This window comes from Solanum lycopersicum, chromosome 2 (assembly GCF_036512215.1).
Source record: "Solanum lycopersicum chromosome 2, SLM_r2.1".
Lineage (NCBI taxonomy): Eukaryota > Viridiplantae > Streptophyta > Magnoliopsida > Solanales > Solanaceae > Solanum > Solanum lycopersicum.
In genome coordinates this window covers 65440549-65460197 of record NC_090801.1, presented here as the reverse complement: position 1 = coordinate 65460197, position 19649 = coordinate 65440549, and the positions used below count along the sequence as shown (strand labels likewise).

Below are 19649 nucleotides of genomic sequence, written 5' to 3'. Positions count from 1 at the left end.
TGACCAAAGTCAAATTGTGCTCCTCCGGAATGATTGATTGGTTGGGAGGTGGATTTTCGTGTGAATCGAATTTTGTTCCTATTCTCTAATTAGATATGATGAAGATTGTTTAATGTGATTTACATTTTTTTATAATTTATTAATTTTTTTTAATACAAGTTAAAACTTTCTTAGGGAAAAAGATAAATTCTCCATATACGATTATGGGGAAGTTATTGTAGTAATCTAATAAAAGTGTAAAACCTAATCTACTATTACATGTTCATGCTATTAAAAAAAATCCTAGAAACACTTTTTTTTTTTTGTAAAAATGTTTAGTAGCTATATTTTTACTGATATTTTGATTGAATGGATGAAAAAAATAATAATGACGTTCATATGAAAAAATAGAAGATTTTTTTATTATTTCAATGAGAATTTGTTTCTCATTATATATTTTTTGAATTGATTTGGTGAAAATTGAACGAAAATATCATATAGTTTACAACACAAAGTTTCAATTGATTTATAAAAATATAAAAAAATACTTGAAAATATTTATGAAAACTTACAAGTTCAAGAGGGAAAAAATGGTGTTTGATTGAGAAAAGAGAGAAGCAATATTTTTACTTATGAGATAAAAAGGCACGCCCAAAGCAGAGAAGTAATGATTTATTATTTGATAACTTCTCAAATAAGTTGAATATTGTTGAGAGTCTCCTACAGATCTGATTCGTTCAAACTTCTTCAGATCCATTAAGAGGTTTTTTAAAAAAAATTAAACAAATAAACTTAATGGTTGAATCTGAATGATTCAGTTTAAGACCTGAAAATCAAACGTACTTAATGAGCTAAAACTGAATGATTAAGATTCAGACTTCTATTAAGTGTAAACAAATGACTGTTAGTTAAGAATTATGAGGTCTAATACTCAATTTTCAAATGGAGGTAAAGAATAATACCTCCGTCTCGTATTATTTGTCATAATTTATATATTTAGAGTTAAACTATTAAAACTTTGACTAACATTTTAAGATGTATTTTTTCATCATATTAATATTTAATATGTAAAAAATTTGCAATTTATAGTACTTTTCATATAGTTTTAAAATATTTATTTTTTTGTTTAAAATATTGAATTAATGTGATTTAATTTAACTTTAAAAATTAATCAAATTGACTTTCAAAAAACGCAACATGACAAACAATACCTGACAAGATGTTTTTTTTTATTTACCCAAACCTTGATAAATAGAAATATTTATTAGCAAATACTCATGAAATTAAGCAAAATATTCTACCAATCAGATACCAAAAGTTATCAAAAAAATGGAAGTATTATTATATTATTAAATATTAAATTGACGAATAAGATGCTCTAATATTTTTATGGCAAGGGCACCAAATCCAAAAGATCAAAGTACGACGAATAATATTTACATACTATTTACGATGATCGTAATATATTTATCTTTTTTACTTAAAGAAAAAAACAGCAGTAGGACCTACAAGGTAAAAAAAGGTCACCTGAAATGGAGAAGGGATCTTTGGACGGTTAGTAGGGGCCCATATAAAACAGTAGGAATCGAACGAAGGATGTGATGGATTTTGAAAGTCTTTCATTTCTTTTTGTGGTAATTATACTTTCTCTTTAGTCTTCACCTTTATTTATATATATATATACACTTACTGCTTCTCTGTATTAATTTAGTTGTTCACGTTAGAAGTGAAACATATATTAATACATTAATTATTATTATAAATAAATTATAATTTTATTTTAACTTAAAAAATTATATAACTATCCTAGTACAATAAATATATTTTCTTATTTCAAAAAATATGCATCACAATTTAGTAGTACTAGAAATATTTTATAATTAAATAAAAGCATCTTAAAAAAAAATTATTATTCTTTCTTAATCGTAAAAATGAACAAGTAAATAGAAATAAATATAAAAAAAATAAATAGGGAGAAAGGAAATAATATACAGGGAAGGGCCCTAACTTTAACATTTTACTAGTTTTTATATTACGTGCGCATGCTCCTGAATTTCCCTTTTGCATGACACCTCCCATATTTCGATGAATTAGTCAAGGAAAACTTTAATTTTTAAAACAAAATTGAAAGAGGATAATAATAATAATAATAAATATCCCTCAAATTATTTCTATATCAGTAGCTCTTTCGCGATATTTTCCCCTATAGACATGTCATATATCATCCACTTTTTTTTTTAATTATTATTATTTTAAGTTCGATTTTGATTTGAAATTTTCGACACTTATTCCCTTTTTCAGAAAATATTAGATCATGTTTTTAAAAAATTGTACTCCTAGTATTCTATTAGATGTTAGTTTAGTATCTTTTTTTTAATGGATGAACACCATATTATATTAGATGATTTAACGTTGTTTGAAAGGTTATTTTTGCAAGAGTTATATTTTGGAGGATATTTAATTTCAAATAAGAATGGAATATTAATGTTGAGTCAAAAAAAGAAGTTTGTGGCATTTTGAGTTGTTGCTCATATTGTCTAGACACTTGAGGAAGTACGTACTTTGTAATTTGTAGTGTAGTAGACACAGTACTCAACCACAGAATACTTTGCTCATCAATTTTATTCTTTCTATTTCGTATTAGTTATTTATTTTATCTCTATTAATTATGAAAAGGTAAATTAAAAATAAGAAAATTATATAAAATAGCAAACTATTAATTCAAATTAAATGTTGTCATGATTTATTTTATTTCTAATTCACAATAAACATCCCTTTTTTTGCCATCTGGCTTGATATACAATTAGTCATTTTCGATATAAAATTACTCATTCGATATACGAATGTATAAAATCCGTTTATGTTTGTATAAAGTGAGAGAAAAATATATATACAAATACAAACACATATTTACGTTCTATACACTTATAATTATATAAATACAGATTTTTTCTATCCAGAAAAAACTGAAATGTTTTAAGTACAAATTATCCAATTGTATAAATGAATTTATACAAATTGAACCATTTGTATAGTAATTGGATGTATTTAGCGAATTATACAAATCAAAATGTTCATATCAAACACAAAATTATATAGCGCAATTATAAAAATTATAGCTATAACATACCAATATAAGTGCTATGAGAAAGTAAAATTTTAAAATTTTCAAGAAATTCTACTTTTTCATAGTAATTAATTAAGGGTATAATATGTTAAAATAATTTGTCCTTTTTTTTGTTTGTCAAAATGAATAAATAATTAGAGACAACTAAAAAGACAAAAATAATTAAAAAAAGAAAAAGTGTAGACAGTTGGCCAAGAAGTTGTCATTTGTCCACCAGCTCTACGACAAAATCAACTTTTAACGACATTAAATATTGACACTAATAAAAAGTGTTAAAGTCTTTTTCGACATTAGTTAATTGTTATTAGAACCAATGTTGCTAAAAGCTTTAAAGACATATACAAAGAATAATAATTGTCACTAAAATACATATTTAGCGGCAATGATATAAAGCACCTAAGTTTCCTTCAAGTTGCATTAATTGAATTGTGTATGAGTAAAATTAAGTGTTGACAGACACATATATTTATATACATACACATACTTATTAAAAGAACTGGTTTATATTATGATAAAATAAAATTTCATATACATCATTATTTTAAAAGACGTAAAAAAAAAATCCATAGAATTTTAAAAAGATAAATTGAAAAGGAAAGAAAAATGAAGGGGGGACAAGAATTAGAATCGTCGCAAGGTGCTATAAATAGATGGGTTCATCTCACATGGAACAACAATATTTTTCCGGACCCTATGAATGTAGGCAACTGTATGTTATAATTAGACCAGGATAGTGCCATATTTGTACTATTTAATTCAACAAGCCAAAAATGTTACCATCCGCCGATTAGTCCGAACTTATAAACATATCTCTAAACTTGTTGAATTTTTTTTAGATATCTTAACTACATTATTTTTCTATTGAATCATCTATAATTTGTTCCTTTTAAAACACTATTGACTGATTTTGATCGACTTTTCTATTGTAAATGTCTTCGATTATGTTCGTATTGTAATAATTGTGATTGAAGGAACGAAGACAAACTGTGTGTTAGTCTTATTTGTTTTCTAATGTGTTCAAATGACTTGAGGTAAAAAAACACAATGATTGTCGAACATTTTCATTATCAATTGAACTAATGTGTATAGGAACAACATATATATCCTTCCTTTCATTATTAATTGAACTAATGTGTTCTCGAACAACATATATATCCTTCTCTATTAATATCCTCACAAAATCTGGTTCCACATCAACCAACAATGTTTAAAACGAATAAATTATAAATGGTTCAATAGAAAAATAGCATAGTTAAAATGTCTAAAGAAAAAAACCCGACAAATTTAAGAATCTATTTATATATTTAACCTATCATAAAACATCTCCATCATACTACGAATTTTAATATATACCATTAAATGACATAATGCTATCGATAGAAATAAAAATAAATTACTCTTATCGAAGTAGCTACCATTTAGTCATAAATTTTTTTTTATTACCTATCGAATACTTCAAAATAAAGTAAAAATTTCACTTTGTTTTCTTTCCTTCGTACCAAACACATCCAAAAACTATTGCTAGAAGAGGGTTGATTATTTAATTTTAAGTCATAAGTAATAAAATAATAAAAATATAAAAAAGGAAGAAAATAAAAAAGAAGAAGAGGAGGACATAAAAGAAGAAACAAATTTGCTTTTTTGATGATTTATTTATTACTAGTGTACAAGATTCTGACGGCTAGTCTTCAACTTTACTAACAATGGGCCACTACTGCACTTCTATGTGGAACATAACTAGGACGTCCTCACTCTTCTCTATACTTATTAAATTAAAGCTAACTCAATCATAAATTAATTATCTTTTTGTGTTTTTATATTTTTATATATGATAACTACGTTAAAATTTAATTAAATTTGAATTTATGACGAAACATTCAAATAAAAATATGAAATTCTAACGAATAATGATTAAATTTGAGTGTTTCACTTCAAACCTTATTGATAATTCTAATGTCCATCTCTATCTTTGTTATCTAGTAGTTTAATATTAGGACAAGTGAAAAAATATTAAATATGTGACCTTATATACTATTACGTTTTACACTATTATTATATTTAACCAATTATAACAAGTTATAACTTTCTTTTTTTTCCCTTCGAAAACATCTTATTTAAACTTATCTTGATACCTTAGGCGTGTTACGGTATGTCAAAACTGTTGGATTTTATTTGCCATAATTTCTTATCATAAATAGGTTTACATTTTAGTAAAAGATTTTGGATTGACTAATCTTTTTTCTAGCAGGAAAAGATTTAGGGTTCTATAAATAGAGATATGTTTCTTCTAACTTAATCAGCATTATCACTTGTGTGAACCTCCCATGTGTTCCTAGTGAATTGGTTGTGGTTGTTTCTCTCTGTATTTTGTACTCTCATATTCATAGTAGACTGCTCATCTCCTTTGTGGACGTAGGTCGATTGACCGAACCACATTAAATCTTTGTGTCTTTTGGTATATTTCTCATTGTCTTCTTACGAGGTTTGCTTTGCTAGCTTCCGCATTTACACCTACTTATTTTTCGGTCCTAACGAAAACTAACCTAATGATATATGAAATATTTATTTGAAAAAATTGATTGGCACATATAAGCTTATACAGAATTAACAATACCCAAATCACATATAATTATTGAGTTTTTGTACACAATACAGACGGAGTAATTATTATTAATTAATATAAATGATGAACAAGTAAGTAAGTAAGTATATATATAGGTAGGATTACACAATTCATAGATATGATAATTGGGAGATGCTAGTGTATATCATCATCAGGCTGAGGGTTAGGGTTATTGTTCCATGTAGTATTATTATTATTATTATAAAGTCCATAATTATTTGTCCCATAATTAGCATTAGCATATCTCATCAAATCAGCATTGGTAGCATCCAGTTCTTTCTGAAGCCGTATAACTTGTCTTTGTAGGACAGAAATAGCTCCAACACAACCATAAACTGGATCTTTCATGCGCGCTTCAGCTTCATAAGCAAGAGAATTCACCGCGTCTTCTCTTTGATGAGCTTCAATTTCATTCAGAAGTTTACTTACATTGCTTGCACCAAATATTTTGTGTACATTTGAAAATTTTTGTGGATCTTCTGGTGGAAAATAAGGACAAAATATGCAACCTGGTAAACACTTTCTTCGCAAAAATTTACAAGCTGCACAGGGAGGATTCGAGGAGCTGCTACTCGAACAAGACATTCTCTCGTTATAACTCTACATAATTTTTACATCATCAGATCATTATTTAGGACGAGGGAAGAAATAGGTTTCATAGGATCATAGCTTTAAAACTATATGGTAAAATGAAACTTAATTTTATGTTGAAAAAAGTCAAATATATCAAATTAGCTAAAGCATCAAATGATATGCATAAAATCTACTTACTATATATCAGTCTAATCAAAACGGCCTCTTATTTTGAAATTATAATAAAAGGAAACATTTTAAAAAAAATATCATGCTCAGTAATGTTGATTTGTCAATTTACTAAAAACACACACTATATAAATTTGATATAGTTTAAATTTAATTTTGGAGCAAAACAGTAAAACATATGGTAAACTTACTATGCTGCCTTTTTAAAGTAAATATCCGACATTCCACCTGCAAACTTCCGCAAAACATGTCTTTTCTTTCATTTTTTTCTCACATCAACTAATAAAAAGTCACAGTAATTTTCATATTATTGTCAAAAAAATCAACTAACTTACTAACAGATTGTAGGGATTTTTATAGGTCTCTTAGCCCTATATATATAAAAAAAAAAATTGAAGAAAATATAATAAAAAGATACCTTAAATTTTCCTTTTGGTAGTTGCAAAGTCTTTCAAGCTATGTTATTACTTGATTCTTGTTAAAGCATGCTACCAATTAGTAGAGTTTTTTTTTAGAGAGAGAGAGAAAATTAGAAACCCTAGAATTGGAGAGAGAGAGAAAAAAAATGAAGAAGAAAACTAGTGGGAAGTAAAAGGGACTAAGCACATTTAAATAAGTGAATATTTTTAATTTCCTAATCAAGTAGTAAAACTTATGGGACACATACTATTATTGCTTTCAACAAAAAAAAAAAATTATGTACGATGTTTAATGAATTTTTACAGTAGCTATACAATATTTTATTATGAATATGATTATTTTTTTAAAAATTGTAAGTAGATATAGTAAGAGACGCACTGTTTGTGATATTAGTTTCATTCTAGTTTTTTAAATGGTTAGTGTATAAAAAAGGCGATTGAGAGTATATTAAGTTATACATAGATATATACATTAACTTTGAAAAAAAATATTTATGCAATCAATTATATATGTGTAATAATAATTTAAATAGATTGTCTTTAATTTTGACTCTTAGGTTCAGTCATCATTTCTTTGTAATTATTCTAGGGGAAAACTTCGCTAATTTTCTGTCGGCATGACATGTACATGCTTGGTAAAATTAATAATCACTTCCCACCACTTCAGTTTATTGAGTAATTTCGCTAAATAGCCACTCGTGTTAAGAGAAATTATCTACAAATATCATTTATATTTATTTTAGTACTATAACATCACTCAACTTTATTTATTTTTCTTAAAATATACTTGACACAAAAAAATATATTATTTCTCTCCTGCTAGGAAGCCATGTTATATTTTAATTTTAATTTTTCAAAAAGCATTTTAAAAATACAATTTAAAAAAACAAGAATTTTAATACAACTATTTTAAATAGAAAATAAAATTTCTTGTTTAAAAACACTGTAACGATAAAAAATAAATGATTTTTAAATGCCTCTAATAAAGGAAAAAAATGAAATCGGACTATTTTTTTATAAAAACAATAATGACTATTACGGGAAAAAAGATGAAAGATATTTAAATGCTTCAAATTTCAATTTTTAAGGTCAAAAAATGAAAACTGAAAATTAAATTATTTTATATATAAAAAAACGTAATGTCTATTTATATTTATCACATTTTCAATTATTTTAGGGAATACTCCAACAAAATAAAATGTAAAAATATCTATCTAAATAGCAGAAGAAAAGGTGCACCATATAAAAAACTATAATTATTATTTTAAAAATTCATTAAAAAACTTATAGTAAACAATAATAATTATCATTAAAAAATTTAAAAATTTATTTTTTTAAAATAGTTAAAATAATCAATAAGTAGTTTGTTGTAGAAATTTGATACTTTTTTTTCATCCATTTAAAATTTATCTTTATATATCTAAAAAAGCAAAACATTTTCAAAAAACATAAATAAAAAACAGTATTTAAAAAAAAATATATTGCAACCAAACGTTTAAATAGGTTTGAATCATATTTTTTTAATAATAAAAAAATGTAACATGACATTCTAATAGGAGAGAAATAATGTATTTTTTATGTCAAGTATAGTTTTAAAAAAGTAGGTAAAGTTGAGTGATATTATTGTTCTAAAATAAAAATAAGTGATATTCCTAAATAATTTCTCTAACATGGGTGACTATCTAGGAAAATTACTCTGGTTTATTACATGGAAATCATCTCTTGTGACTAAAAAATTGAATAGAAGAAAAAAAAATATATTCTTTTTAAGACTTGTTTATATGTAAAAATAATCTCTCTTATTAAAATAAAAAAACAAAAAAAACAAAATAAGTTTATAAAAGAACTACTAACCCAAATCTCTTCATTTATATTATTAAAGGTCGATGGCCATATTGATAGTGGCAATAAGGCACAAAACAATATATAAATTAAATAATTGTTAATAATTTAATTTTCATTATATATTTAGTAAGTTTGTTAATGCAGATATATTATTTGAATTATATCAAAATTATATATTCAAGTTTAAAGTTTCCATGAAAAAAATATTGAAACGGAAAAATAATGAAATTGTTCCCATGCATGTAGTCAATAGTATCGAATTGAAACAAACATATTATTCTTTCAGAATTATTCAAATTTAAAAGGCTAATTATCACCATATAAAATTTCATATATGGTGAAAGAAGCAAATATTAATTGTCTTAGGTCTAAATTTCATATAAAAAAATTCCTCCCACCTACCAAATAAATGTAGGATAGAAAATATTCTGAAATTTCAGAAAATATTACTGTTTGGCTCATTATTGAAACAGTAACTAAATCTTTGTAAACAATAATTCAATACTGGAATAAAATCTTCTTGAGAGGACAGATAATTTAATATATATATATATATATATATATATATATATATATATATATTGTTTCTTATATTTCATGTCTTTATCATTCTTTTTGCTCTTTAATTTTACTATCAACCTCTACTATTTAAAATGATAATAAGAAAAAAAAATCTTAGACAAATAATTATTCCATATGTCATCAGCATGCAGCTAGAAATTTTAAATTTTAGGTACGTAGTAAATAATGTTGTGTTGTAGAACTATAAAGCATTATTATAATTTATTATATAGAAAAAAGCATTTCATTTTTTAAATATTTATTTTTAAGATAAAAATTATAAATCACACCAAACATTATAGTAAATATTAGAGTATCTGGACGTTAAGTTTTATTGTTTGTACTTATCTTTTTACATGATCGAATATTATTATGTTTTAGAAAAATATAACATATAAATAAATAGACATGATTAATTGATTAAATATTTAATAAGGCAATAAGGACTACATTAACGTGTCACATTTGTGACATAAATAAGTATATATTAATTAATTAAATGAATGTAGAAAACAGGCGTCATTTTTTTTTCATGATTTCATTAGATAAGAGACTTCTTTTTGAGGTACATGAATCTATCTTTATTTTTTAATCCATCAATATAGTATTGCATGCTTTATTAAAAATAAAAATAAAAAAAAACCGAGTTACTCAATTATAAGGCCAATTCTCCTTTTTTAATGTTCTTTACACATATATTATATATGTAAGTAGAGCTTTAGCTCATAAATAAATTAATATAAATAATTAATGCTATATTCTCAAACTCTTTGGAAATTATAGAACTAATAATTAACTCATAAGATTCTTTTCGTAACTGCTCAACCATTCTTAGAATAATATTTGCAACACAATAAAGATAAGATTCTAATGATTAAGGTGCAGATTATTGGTTGTTAGAAGTGAATATGATAGTACTGAGAATTGGTTTTGTAAGTCATTTACAATTTTTTACTCATAATTTTTATTTTTTTACACATAAAAAAGTTTAAAAGACTTTTTTTTTACTATTCCTAATAAAAATGGACGCGAAAAAGAAATATTTCTATACTCCTTCCGTTCACTTTTTCGTGTCACTATTTAATTTGATATATCCATTAAAAAAACATAATTATTAATATAAGCTTTTGATTAAACTATACCTATTAAAAGATATTTCATATTAAATCTTGAAAAATAAATATTTAATTCTGAGGATAAAAAAAATATATATATCAAAAGTAATAAATAAAATAAATATTTTATTGTAAAAATAAATATCAACTAGAATTGAAATATGAGGAGAAAAGAGAGTATGAAGTGACTAGTAATTTTTTTTATTATTATTTTGACAAGGCTAAGAATAATTATGCAGTCCCCAACATGGATCCCAATTCCTAAAGTTGCGTCTTTTATGCGAAAAATTAGCGAATGATGTGAAGTAATTTGCGCGTGCATTATCCTCTTTAATTTCTCTAAATTTTATTTACGCATTCTGACTACCGTTTATTTATTTATTTCTATTGGGTATATGATCACATGAAAAAAAGGATATATTCTGGTATATCGTAGTGTTGTGACTTTAAATGTTATGTATATTTTTAATATGAAAAAATGGTAAATATATCTTTGAATCATTGTAAATGATTGATAGATATTTTTTGTTATATTTTTAGGATATTAGCGCACCTGTCGTTCATAAATTAGATTATATATGTCCTTTACTCTTACGGAAGACTAAATAGGAACACGTACTGCAATATTATCCGTTGATAAATGTCGAGATCGATGGATAAGATTATGACACGTGTATGTCCGTTAGTATAAAGGGTGTATATGCTCTATTTTTTAGACGATAGAGACATTAATGTCTCAAAAGTATGACAGAGGACATTTGCATCCTATTTACTATAGTTCGAGGTATATGCGTAATTTTGTCCTTTTCAATATTCATATCTAACTGTATAAAAGATATTTCCTCTATTTTAAAATAAGTGTTATTTTATATTAATTTTTATTTACCACGAGTAAAAAAAAAAAAATTTTTTTCCCTAATAGAAAAGACTTGCCAATTTTTGCACCTGGTCGTTTCTATTGTTTTGTTCTTCCATTTCAGTTAAAGTAGCAGTAGTAGTCCAAATCCCTCACTCCCAAGTCCCACCCTCGAACTCTTAACTCATTTTACACAATAACTAAAGATCAGTTCAGACCTTTTTCTTTTGTTATCAGTATGTACGACAAATGCTAGGTTGCTAGAGATCTACGTGATAGACTAATATGATACTACATGTTTAAATCAATTCAGTTATGGTGAACAAAGTCCTTACCTTGACGATCATCATTAAAAGAAACTGGAAGATTGTGTCAGCATAATATTATTCAGTATATATATCTCACCAACCAAGAGTAGCAGTTACAAATCATGAATTAGCGACCCGCTCAAAGTTTGGTCACATCTAAACAGATCAATAACAGTCAAAATTAAACATGTTTCTCAAAAGAAGTGTTTATGTTGTCATCTCTAACCCAAACCAAGGCTGAGAACTAATCCAACTGGTTATCAAAAGACCAATGCATCAAATACATAATGCAATTCACTCTATTTACAGTGACTTTTTGGTTCTGTTCATTTCGTTTTGCTCATAGCTAGAGAAGTAAATTGTATGTGATCAAAAACTTGGAGCTACTTAAAGAGTCTTACTTAGCACATAATCCTTGGCGGAATGTATATTTGAATCTATTTGCTGTGTATAAACAAAGCTACATTTTTCAAGATTGAGGTTGTCATTTACTGTGCAAGCCTGAAGGAGGGGTGACTAAAAAGTAATCTCTGATTGTCTTCCTCAAAGAGGAAGGGGGATTCAGAACAGATGAAGGACTTCTCTTTGCAGCTTCTGGGGTTTTCTCAAAGTTTTCTTGAGGTTCAACACTTGGTAAAGTTTTTCTCTTCTTTGATATTGGAGTGCTCATTTCAGGGACTGTGATAGGATCAGGCAAGTCTTGATGACATATCAAGTTTGAGTCACAGACAGCAGAGACATTCTTGATGCTGGCTGGTTTTTCATCTGAAAATAGCTTCCGGCGTTGCATACATGAAAGTGCTGTTACTCTCCTTCGAATGGATGATGGAGATCGAGTGTTTGAGTAACAACTGTTGTGGATGTTCCAAAACCGCACCTGACACAGATTTGATAAATAAAAAAACACATTATTGACATCTTCATAAAGAGAGCAAAACACAATAAGAAAACAAAGATCACAAAATTTTGCAAGACAAAAGTGTTTTAGATTATAAATCTCTTGACCTTCTAAGAATTCTGAATTCTCAATCACAGGTACTTCAAGAAATTCGTCACTAATACCAAATGTTTGCAAATTAGGGAAGGTTGAGCACTCTATTTGGGAAGTTTTTTTTTTTTGCTTCTTCCATATTGCCTTCAATAAAATAGATATAATACCTAAGTATTTGTAGGAATTCTTCTAACAAGTTCCTGATCTATTACACGCACCTTAATTTCATTCTAAACTTCTCTTTTATTTCATGAATAAAACAAGGCATGCATAAGACGGTATACACTACATTTTATGATTCATCATGAAATAAGTTAATTCATGTACTTGGGATAAACCTAGTTCATTTATGCTACACTTTGATCATGGAGGCATGCTATATTTCTCTACAACTTACCGTGAAATCATCCGATGATGTAGCAACTTTGCCTGTTTCTGATGTGCACCTGAGAGAGTTTAGTTTTTAAAAGTTAGATTTAGAATTGAATAAATACACCACCTTTAGAATCTATAGCATTGAGCAAACTTACCAATCGAGTGCTGTAACTTCTCCATCATGGCCTTTCAACATAATTGGATCTTCAAGAGGTTTGTTTACCTGATACATTGAGCTAATAAGTTAACACCAAATAGAGAAAACTCTAGTGAGAAGCATTTATAGTTGAAAAAACTGACCTGCCATAAGTAGCCATTTCCATCACTGGAACCACTAAGAATATGAGCTGCATCAGGACTTATTGCTGCCTGCAATTACATCAAAATCAAGGTCATTTTCACTGAGTTTCAACTTTCAGGGATTGTATCCAAATCACAAGCAGCAAAAATTGAGAATAGCACTCACCTTGACAAAAAATGATTCTATTTTGCATCCTTTGAAAGTTTTAACAGGCCCTTTTTCTGCCTGAAGTACATTGTAGAGGTAGATTCTGAAAGAGACAGCAAAAATTGAGAGAAAATCAGACATTGGGAATGGTGTCTATAGGTTTTTGTATATGGTGGATATAGTGATATTGTTTTTCCTGAGAGTGCATTGGGCAACATAATCAAGAAATTCCGAGTATATTGTTGATAAAGAAAAACACAAACAAACTGAAATAAGCTCTTCAAAGAATTGGAATACCTGCTGTCCATGCATGATGCAGAAATAAATGCTCCATTTAAATCTTGAGACAAACTAGATACTCCATGATATCGTTGTACCTAAACAAGAGAAATAAAATTGTATCACATCAGGGATTTCTGGATATTCAACAAATTGGACCCTCTGAATTCCAACCAAGCCTCCAAACTCAACATCAAGTGGTGGCAGGCTGGCAGGCTGGTTTCAGCCTAAGCAAGATTGGACATTGTTGTATGCGTTTGAGAGACAGTGAAGACACTAAAGAAATTGAATACTCTATAAAACACCCATCTGAAATGGAGTATCTATTATTACCTTCTGAGTTGATACATCAGGATGAGGGCATGCCTGAACAACAGGACATTTGAGATTCCTGGTATCCCAGAACTTTATGACACTGAAATTTATCATGGAGAAAAGTAGTGAGTATTGCATAATCTCACAGTGAAATCCCTGCCTAAGTTGTATGCATAATTTGAAAAGCATGGCAAGTTTTCTCAGTCACCTGTCAACTGCTCCAGCACTAGCTATGGAAAGCTCATCTTTAAGGTAAAGTATAGATGTAATGCTCACAGAGGAAGCCTGAAATAGTTGTGCGCATAAAGGATAAAATTGGTTATATGAAAATATGGAGAGATGAGTGTTTCCAAATGATGATTATCAAACTAACCTTTCCACGTCTAGTCCGCCTCTGACAGGGAGAAATGTGAGCCTCATGGACGGTAGCAATTGACCTAAATACAGAAGACAAGTTCTTCAAAGGGTCAGGTATGAATAATTCTATTCTTTCTTTTTACTAATGATAAACTGAAATAGTTGCCCCTGTTTATCGAAAACAATGGTAACGCATAATCTTGAATCATCACTCTAGTAACATGCGGGAGTAACACTGTACTTACGGTATGAAAAGGTTTTCACTGCTACTGTCGGAGCACCTCAAGTCCCAGAGTGCAAATGTCCCATCTCTTGAACCAGAAACAATAATATCTATATCGAACCAAAAAGAAATTAATAAGACATCAAAATGATGGCATATCATGTCTTTTGCTAAAGTATAAAGAAAACCAACGGCTCCAGAGAGAAAACAGATCACCTCAAACCTACCATGATTTGAAGGATGAGGACAAATGGATTTTACACTCCCAGTGTGACCCGCTAGTACTCTCACACATTGCTTTGCTTGTGCATCCCATACCTTTATCTGCTCAAGTTCATCATGAAAATTTATTAATAATGTAAAAAAAAAGTAATTGGGTAACTGAAATCAATTACATGAATACAGCATTCAAAATGATAAAAATGTCTATATAATGGTTTTTGACATGTAGCTAATATGGATTTGTCCTTTTGAGTGCATAAAACAGATTTGAGAAAAATGAAAAAAAAACAATGAGCTACACTACAGAAAAAAAGGTGAAATTATAACTCACACTTTGATCACCTGAAGCTGTTAAGATATTGGTATCTTCCTGCAAAGAAAATCAAGTAAAGAGTTGAGAAAAATCAAATGGAAAACAGAAATAAAGCATGCCAAAAACTTAATTAGCACATTTCTACCCATAAATTGGGTCCTACAGCTTTCTTTATGTTGAGTTGTGTGAACCACCTTATGTAAAAGTCTAAATTGTTATGAATGGAACAACTTTATTGACTTAAGATAATATTCAACACTCAATAGGCCCATATTAGTCGCTGGATTATTTTCTTGAGCCAAATTGTGAAAATTCTTCACTGATGGATAATGAAACTCCAATTACGAACATTTGCCTCCTAGAACAATATTAGACAGGGGACAATGTTTACTATGTTTCCAAATAGATTATTACTTTTTTATCAAATTAATATCTTCAGTTTGTTTCTTTTAGAAAAAACTTAAGAAGGTTGACAGCAATTCTGCAAATCTAGTTTAGCATAAAATAGCTTCACACATCCATCAGTCTTGCGACTAATTACTGAAATACTCATGCACAAAAATAAATACATGTATGCTTAGGTTCTTAGTTTGAACAATTAAATACTTCCTATGCAAAATACCCTTAAAGTGGACATCTTAGGAATAGATGCCTCAAAGTTTCATCTTTTATCCTGATCTATTTGGTCTATTTGCATTTTCAGTTGCATAAATTTCATATGTGCATGATATTGGATACACACAAAGTAACCTTAATGAAATAGCTTCTGAAGTCTAGGAAGCTGAGACGTACCTTGATCCAACATACATCAAATATGGCATTATCATGAGCAACCCATTCTGATACCTTAGCTTTTTCTGTAAATTGTAAAACTTCCATCAAGAACCCCTCAACAAAAGATACCTTGAAATCCTAAACTGAGAATCTCTAACTATAAACTTGATAATTTACCTGCGTTTTGTAGGTGAGTAAAAGAAGAAGGAAATTGCAACCGGGTGTTAAACAAGCTAAGGTAGCCACCCTCGTCAGTGACAGCAACAATATGTGAGTTTTTACTTGTCTGCCAAAAAAAACGCCCAATTGTATAATTTACCGAAATCACTTGAAATAACACAACTTTTTACCCAATCCACACATAATGAAATAATGAGACATAAAGCTGACCCAACCTTGCAGAAAGATAGGGCCATTGGAGGTGGCGTGAACCCGCTGTGGTCAACTGCTACGGCTCCAATTTGATTGAAATTAGACAATTCGTGACTAATGTAAGGTCGTCTTTTCACTGGAAACAACTTGTAGTCAGAAACCAAATACGTAAGAGAGAACAATATGGGGAATCTACTAGAATGTCCTGAGTTTTCAACTTGTTGATTTTAAGAAATCACCTCGCCATTTCAAGTTCACCTACCCAATTTTTTAGGAAAAAAAACACTTAATAGCTAAATTGGTTAGCTACCTGAACTTTCACTTTATCGGTGTGGTTCAATTACCCACCTTGTAATCTCCTATCCCATTCATTCCCCTACCCCAAATTAAAGAAAGCAGTAATATAAGAAAGTACTAGTAATCGAGTAAGCGTTTTGGGGGCAAACCTCTGTATCCATGAACCTCCCTTGATTTGATATCTTGGAAGAACGACTGATGCTTGAACGCGTCCATTTACAGAAAAATCCACGTAATCTGTTATGGACGAGGAAACCCTACAATACAACAGTACTCGATCCGCTCTATAAGTTAAAATTCTAGATCCGACTTATCCCGAGTACAAACAAGAGCTGATGTTTGACAAAAGATGGCTGAAGGAGTACAGCCGGCGAGTTGCTGTAGATGGAATTGAGAGTGGCGTTGAAGAAAGACTTGCTAATGAAGCTAATGTTGGATTTTGGCGCGAACTAGTTTTCCCATAAGGCGGGAAAGTGATTTAAAAATTTTCGCGCTTGGCGGTTTATAGCTTTATATATATTATGAAATGGCCCCTGTAAAATGGATAATATTCATTTTGGCACCTTTATAATAATGCGATTTACTCCTTTGAAATTAGAGTAATGACAGATTAGTCCCTTCATTCATCGAGATAGACTTTGTAATAGTTAATACTCTGATGAAAAGTGATCATAGTTGGATCAAACAAATCATATTATGGGAGTTGACCTATAGAAAAAATAATAAAAATTGACATAATTAAATTAGATTGATTAAATATTCATACATTTCAAAATTTTGAAAAAAAAAAATACAAGATTATATTCGCGTGAAATTATATAACAAGCTAGTAAAAAATAAGGATAAAATATTTTGCTTACTCATTTTTCGGCAAATTTTTAGAAATGTTTTTTTTTTGTTTAACATTTCAGGAAAATATGAGCTATAAAAGACAGGTCGCATAATTTTGGGCATGTGTCCATTTTGATTTTGATTTGTAATTTTAGGTAGGATCTCTTTTGGTATATTGTGCCCTAAATATATTTGTTTAGGGTCAAAACACTTTATCCTTCATCGTGAAAAATTTATCTTTGTTAGAGAAGTCATGAATCCATTATCGAGTCATTTGTGATTGGATTTGCACTAGCATTGAATCCTCTCCCTCTTTGGCAGGTGGTTGGAATTTGACTTGGATAAGTAGAGAATTGTCGACTTTTGTTATAACCTTGTAGCTAATGGTATGTTCTCGTAAGAGTGTTTGGTACTATGAAGTACCATACTATTTAGTCTCATTTAAATAAAATTTCTCGTGGACTAATTTTTTATGCATGATACATAGTTGCTTAAAGTTATCCTCATATTTCAAGTAAATATATAAATTAAAGTATATATCTATTGAACACTTACATTATTCAAAATAAATAACCGTTAAATATTACATTGTTCAAAATGAGTAATTATTAAATACTTTTTACTGACATGACATGAAAAATGCATTAAACAAATATTCAACGCACGAGAGCATTTTCCTTTTTAAAAAAAAAACAAAAATCTATTTCGTCTTTTTCTTCTTAACGTTAACTTCTTCCAACATCATCACCATTTTCACCACAGCCGCTATTATTGTCACCACTATCAAACCTTCTCATTCTGTTATTTGCAATCACCTTATTTTTTCCCTCACCACTATCATATTCATCAGGATTCACAAACACTATCTTTTTCAATTACTTAGACATGACTTCGTGAAATTGTTTTTCTTTTTTTTTAAGTATCTTCTTCGACATAAAAAAAAAAAGAATGAGGTTAAAAAAATGAAGGTGCATTCAACTTCAAACCAAAAATTTTAAATTCTCTTTTTAAAAAATAAATGATTTATTTTGAATCCTCTCAATTCTATCCTTATTTGAAGAAAAAGGGATAAAATTGAAGAAATTCTAGGAGTTTTACTTCAAACAAAAAATTTCAGAACCCTATTTTAAAGTTTCTCTACTAAAACGACTCATTTCATCATTATGGATTGAATTTTCTTTGTCTTTCTCAAGTACAAGATCTCTTATATAAATAAAAAATAGTTCAAAATATTAAGAGTCAATAATTTAGTCTAAAATTGTTTCCATCATCAATAATTTGATTCATAAGTATCTCTGCAGTTACTTAATGGTTAAAAAATAAGAGAGTTAGAGATTGAGACGTATAAATTTAATTTTCTCAACAATTGAGTGATATTTACAAAAAATTACTTATTTTATGTTATCATTATCTCAGTGTCTCTTGTGCTATATAATGATGATAAATGAAAGGACTAAGTCAAATTTAAACAGAGTTAAAACTGATCAATATAAAATGAGATAATTCAAACCATTCATATTTTATATGAGTCGAACGATAAATATATATCAGCCATTTCTTAATGAAGGTTATATCAATTCTTCATTACAAGATTGAGGAGTATATCAATTCTAATATAATTGTAATTATCCTTGATATGCCAAAATTTGCATTAAAAAACAATTGAGTTAAAAGAAAAAAGAAAAAATTACTGAAATACGTCTTATATTTTTCTTATTTTTAATATTCCTTGCTATTTATAAAAATCTTTAATTTTTTTTTATGTATGTAATTTATGATTTTTTTAAAAAAGAAACCTCTTCTTATTACTAAAAACATACATAAAAATAGACATAGAATATATATATATATTTTTTTAAAAACAGTATATGTATCATCCAGTTTCTTTTTTGCGCGTTATTTATTTTTTGGGTTTCATTCCCGACGTGTATTAATTAATTAACCAGTGGAAAAACTATAAGTAACACCCACATACCACCTGCTCATTTTAGACCTCACCACCTGCGCATATTAGACCTCACCACCGCCATTATACACCGAGCGCCTGTATTCTTCCATTCATTCAGAAAAAAAGGAAGACGGAAAATACAAGTAATCGATGTCGGAAGATATCCGATTAAAACCCTAATCCCTAAATCAATTTTCTCGGTTTTGTACTGCTCTTCCCATTATCTTCCATCCATTAAAAAGAAGAAGGAAAATTGAACAAGTTGAATTCTTGCATGTGGGAATTCAAGAACTCGATATGTTGAATTCT

General features: G+C 28.3%; 1 protein-coding gene and 1 non-coding gene across 2 annotated transcripts; both read right to left on the bottom strand.

Moving 5' to 3' along the window:
• Positions 1-5700: 5700 nt before the first annotated feature.
• Positions 5701-7235, bottom strand: LOC101259013 (uncharacterized). Its single transcript, XR_003245821.2, has 2 exons — positions 6910-7235; positions 5701-6329 (listed from the first exon to the last, which is right to left on the bottom strand). It is a non-coding gene; the product is annotated as an uncharacterized protein (transcript).
• A 4419-nt stretch (positions 7236-11654) lies between these two features.
• LOC101259306 (uncharacterized) lies at positions 11655-17012 on the bottom strand. The gene is made up of 16 exons (XM_004232277.5): positions 16711-17012; positions 16288-16400; positions 16070-16178; positions 15911-15975; positions 15137-15175; positions 14811-14907; positions 14606-14693; positions 14377-14440; positions 14212-14288; positions 14022-14103; positions 13707-13786; positions 13428-13512; positions 13262-13330; positions 13117-13184; positions 12984-13032; positions 11655-12472 (listed from the first exon to the last, which is right to left on the bottom strand). Exons 1-16 carry the CDS (start codon positions 16775-16777, stop codon positions 12080-12082), a joined length of 1545 nt encoding a protein of 514 aa, XP_004232325.1. The 5' UTR covers positions 16778-17012; the 3' UTR covers positions 11655-12079.
• Between the last annotated feature and the right edge of the window lie 2637 nt (positions 17013-19649).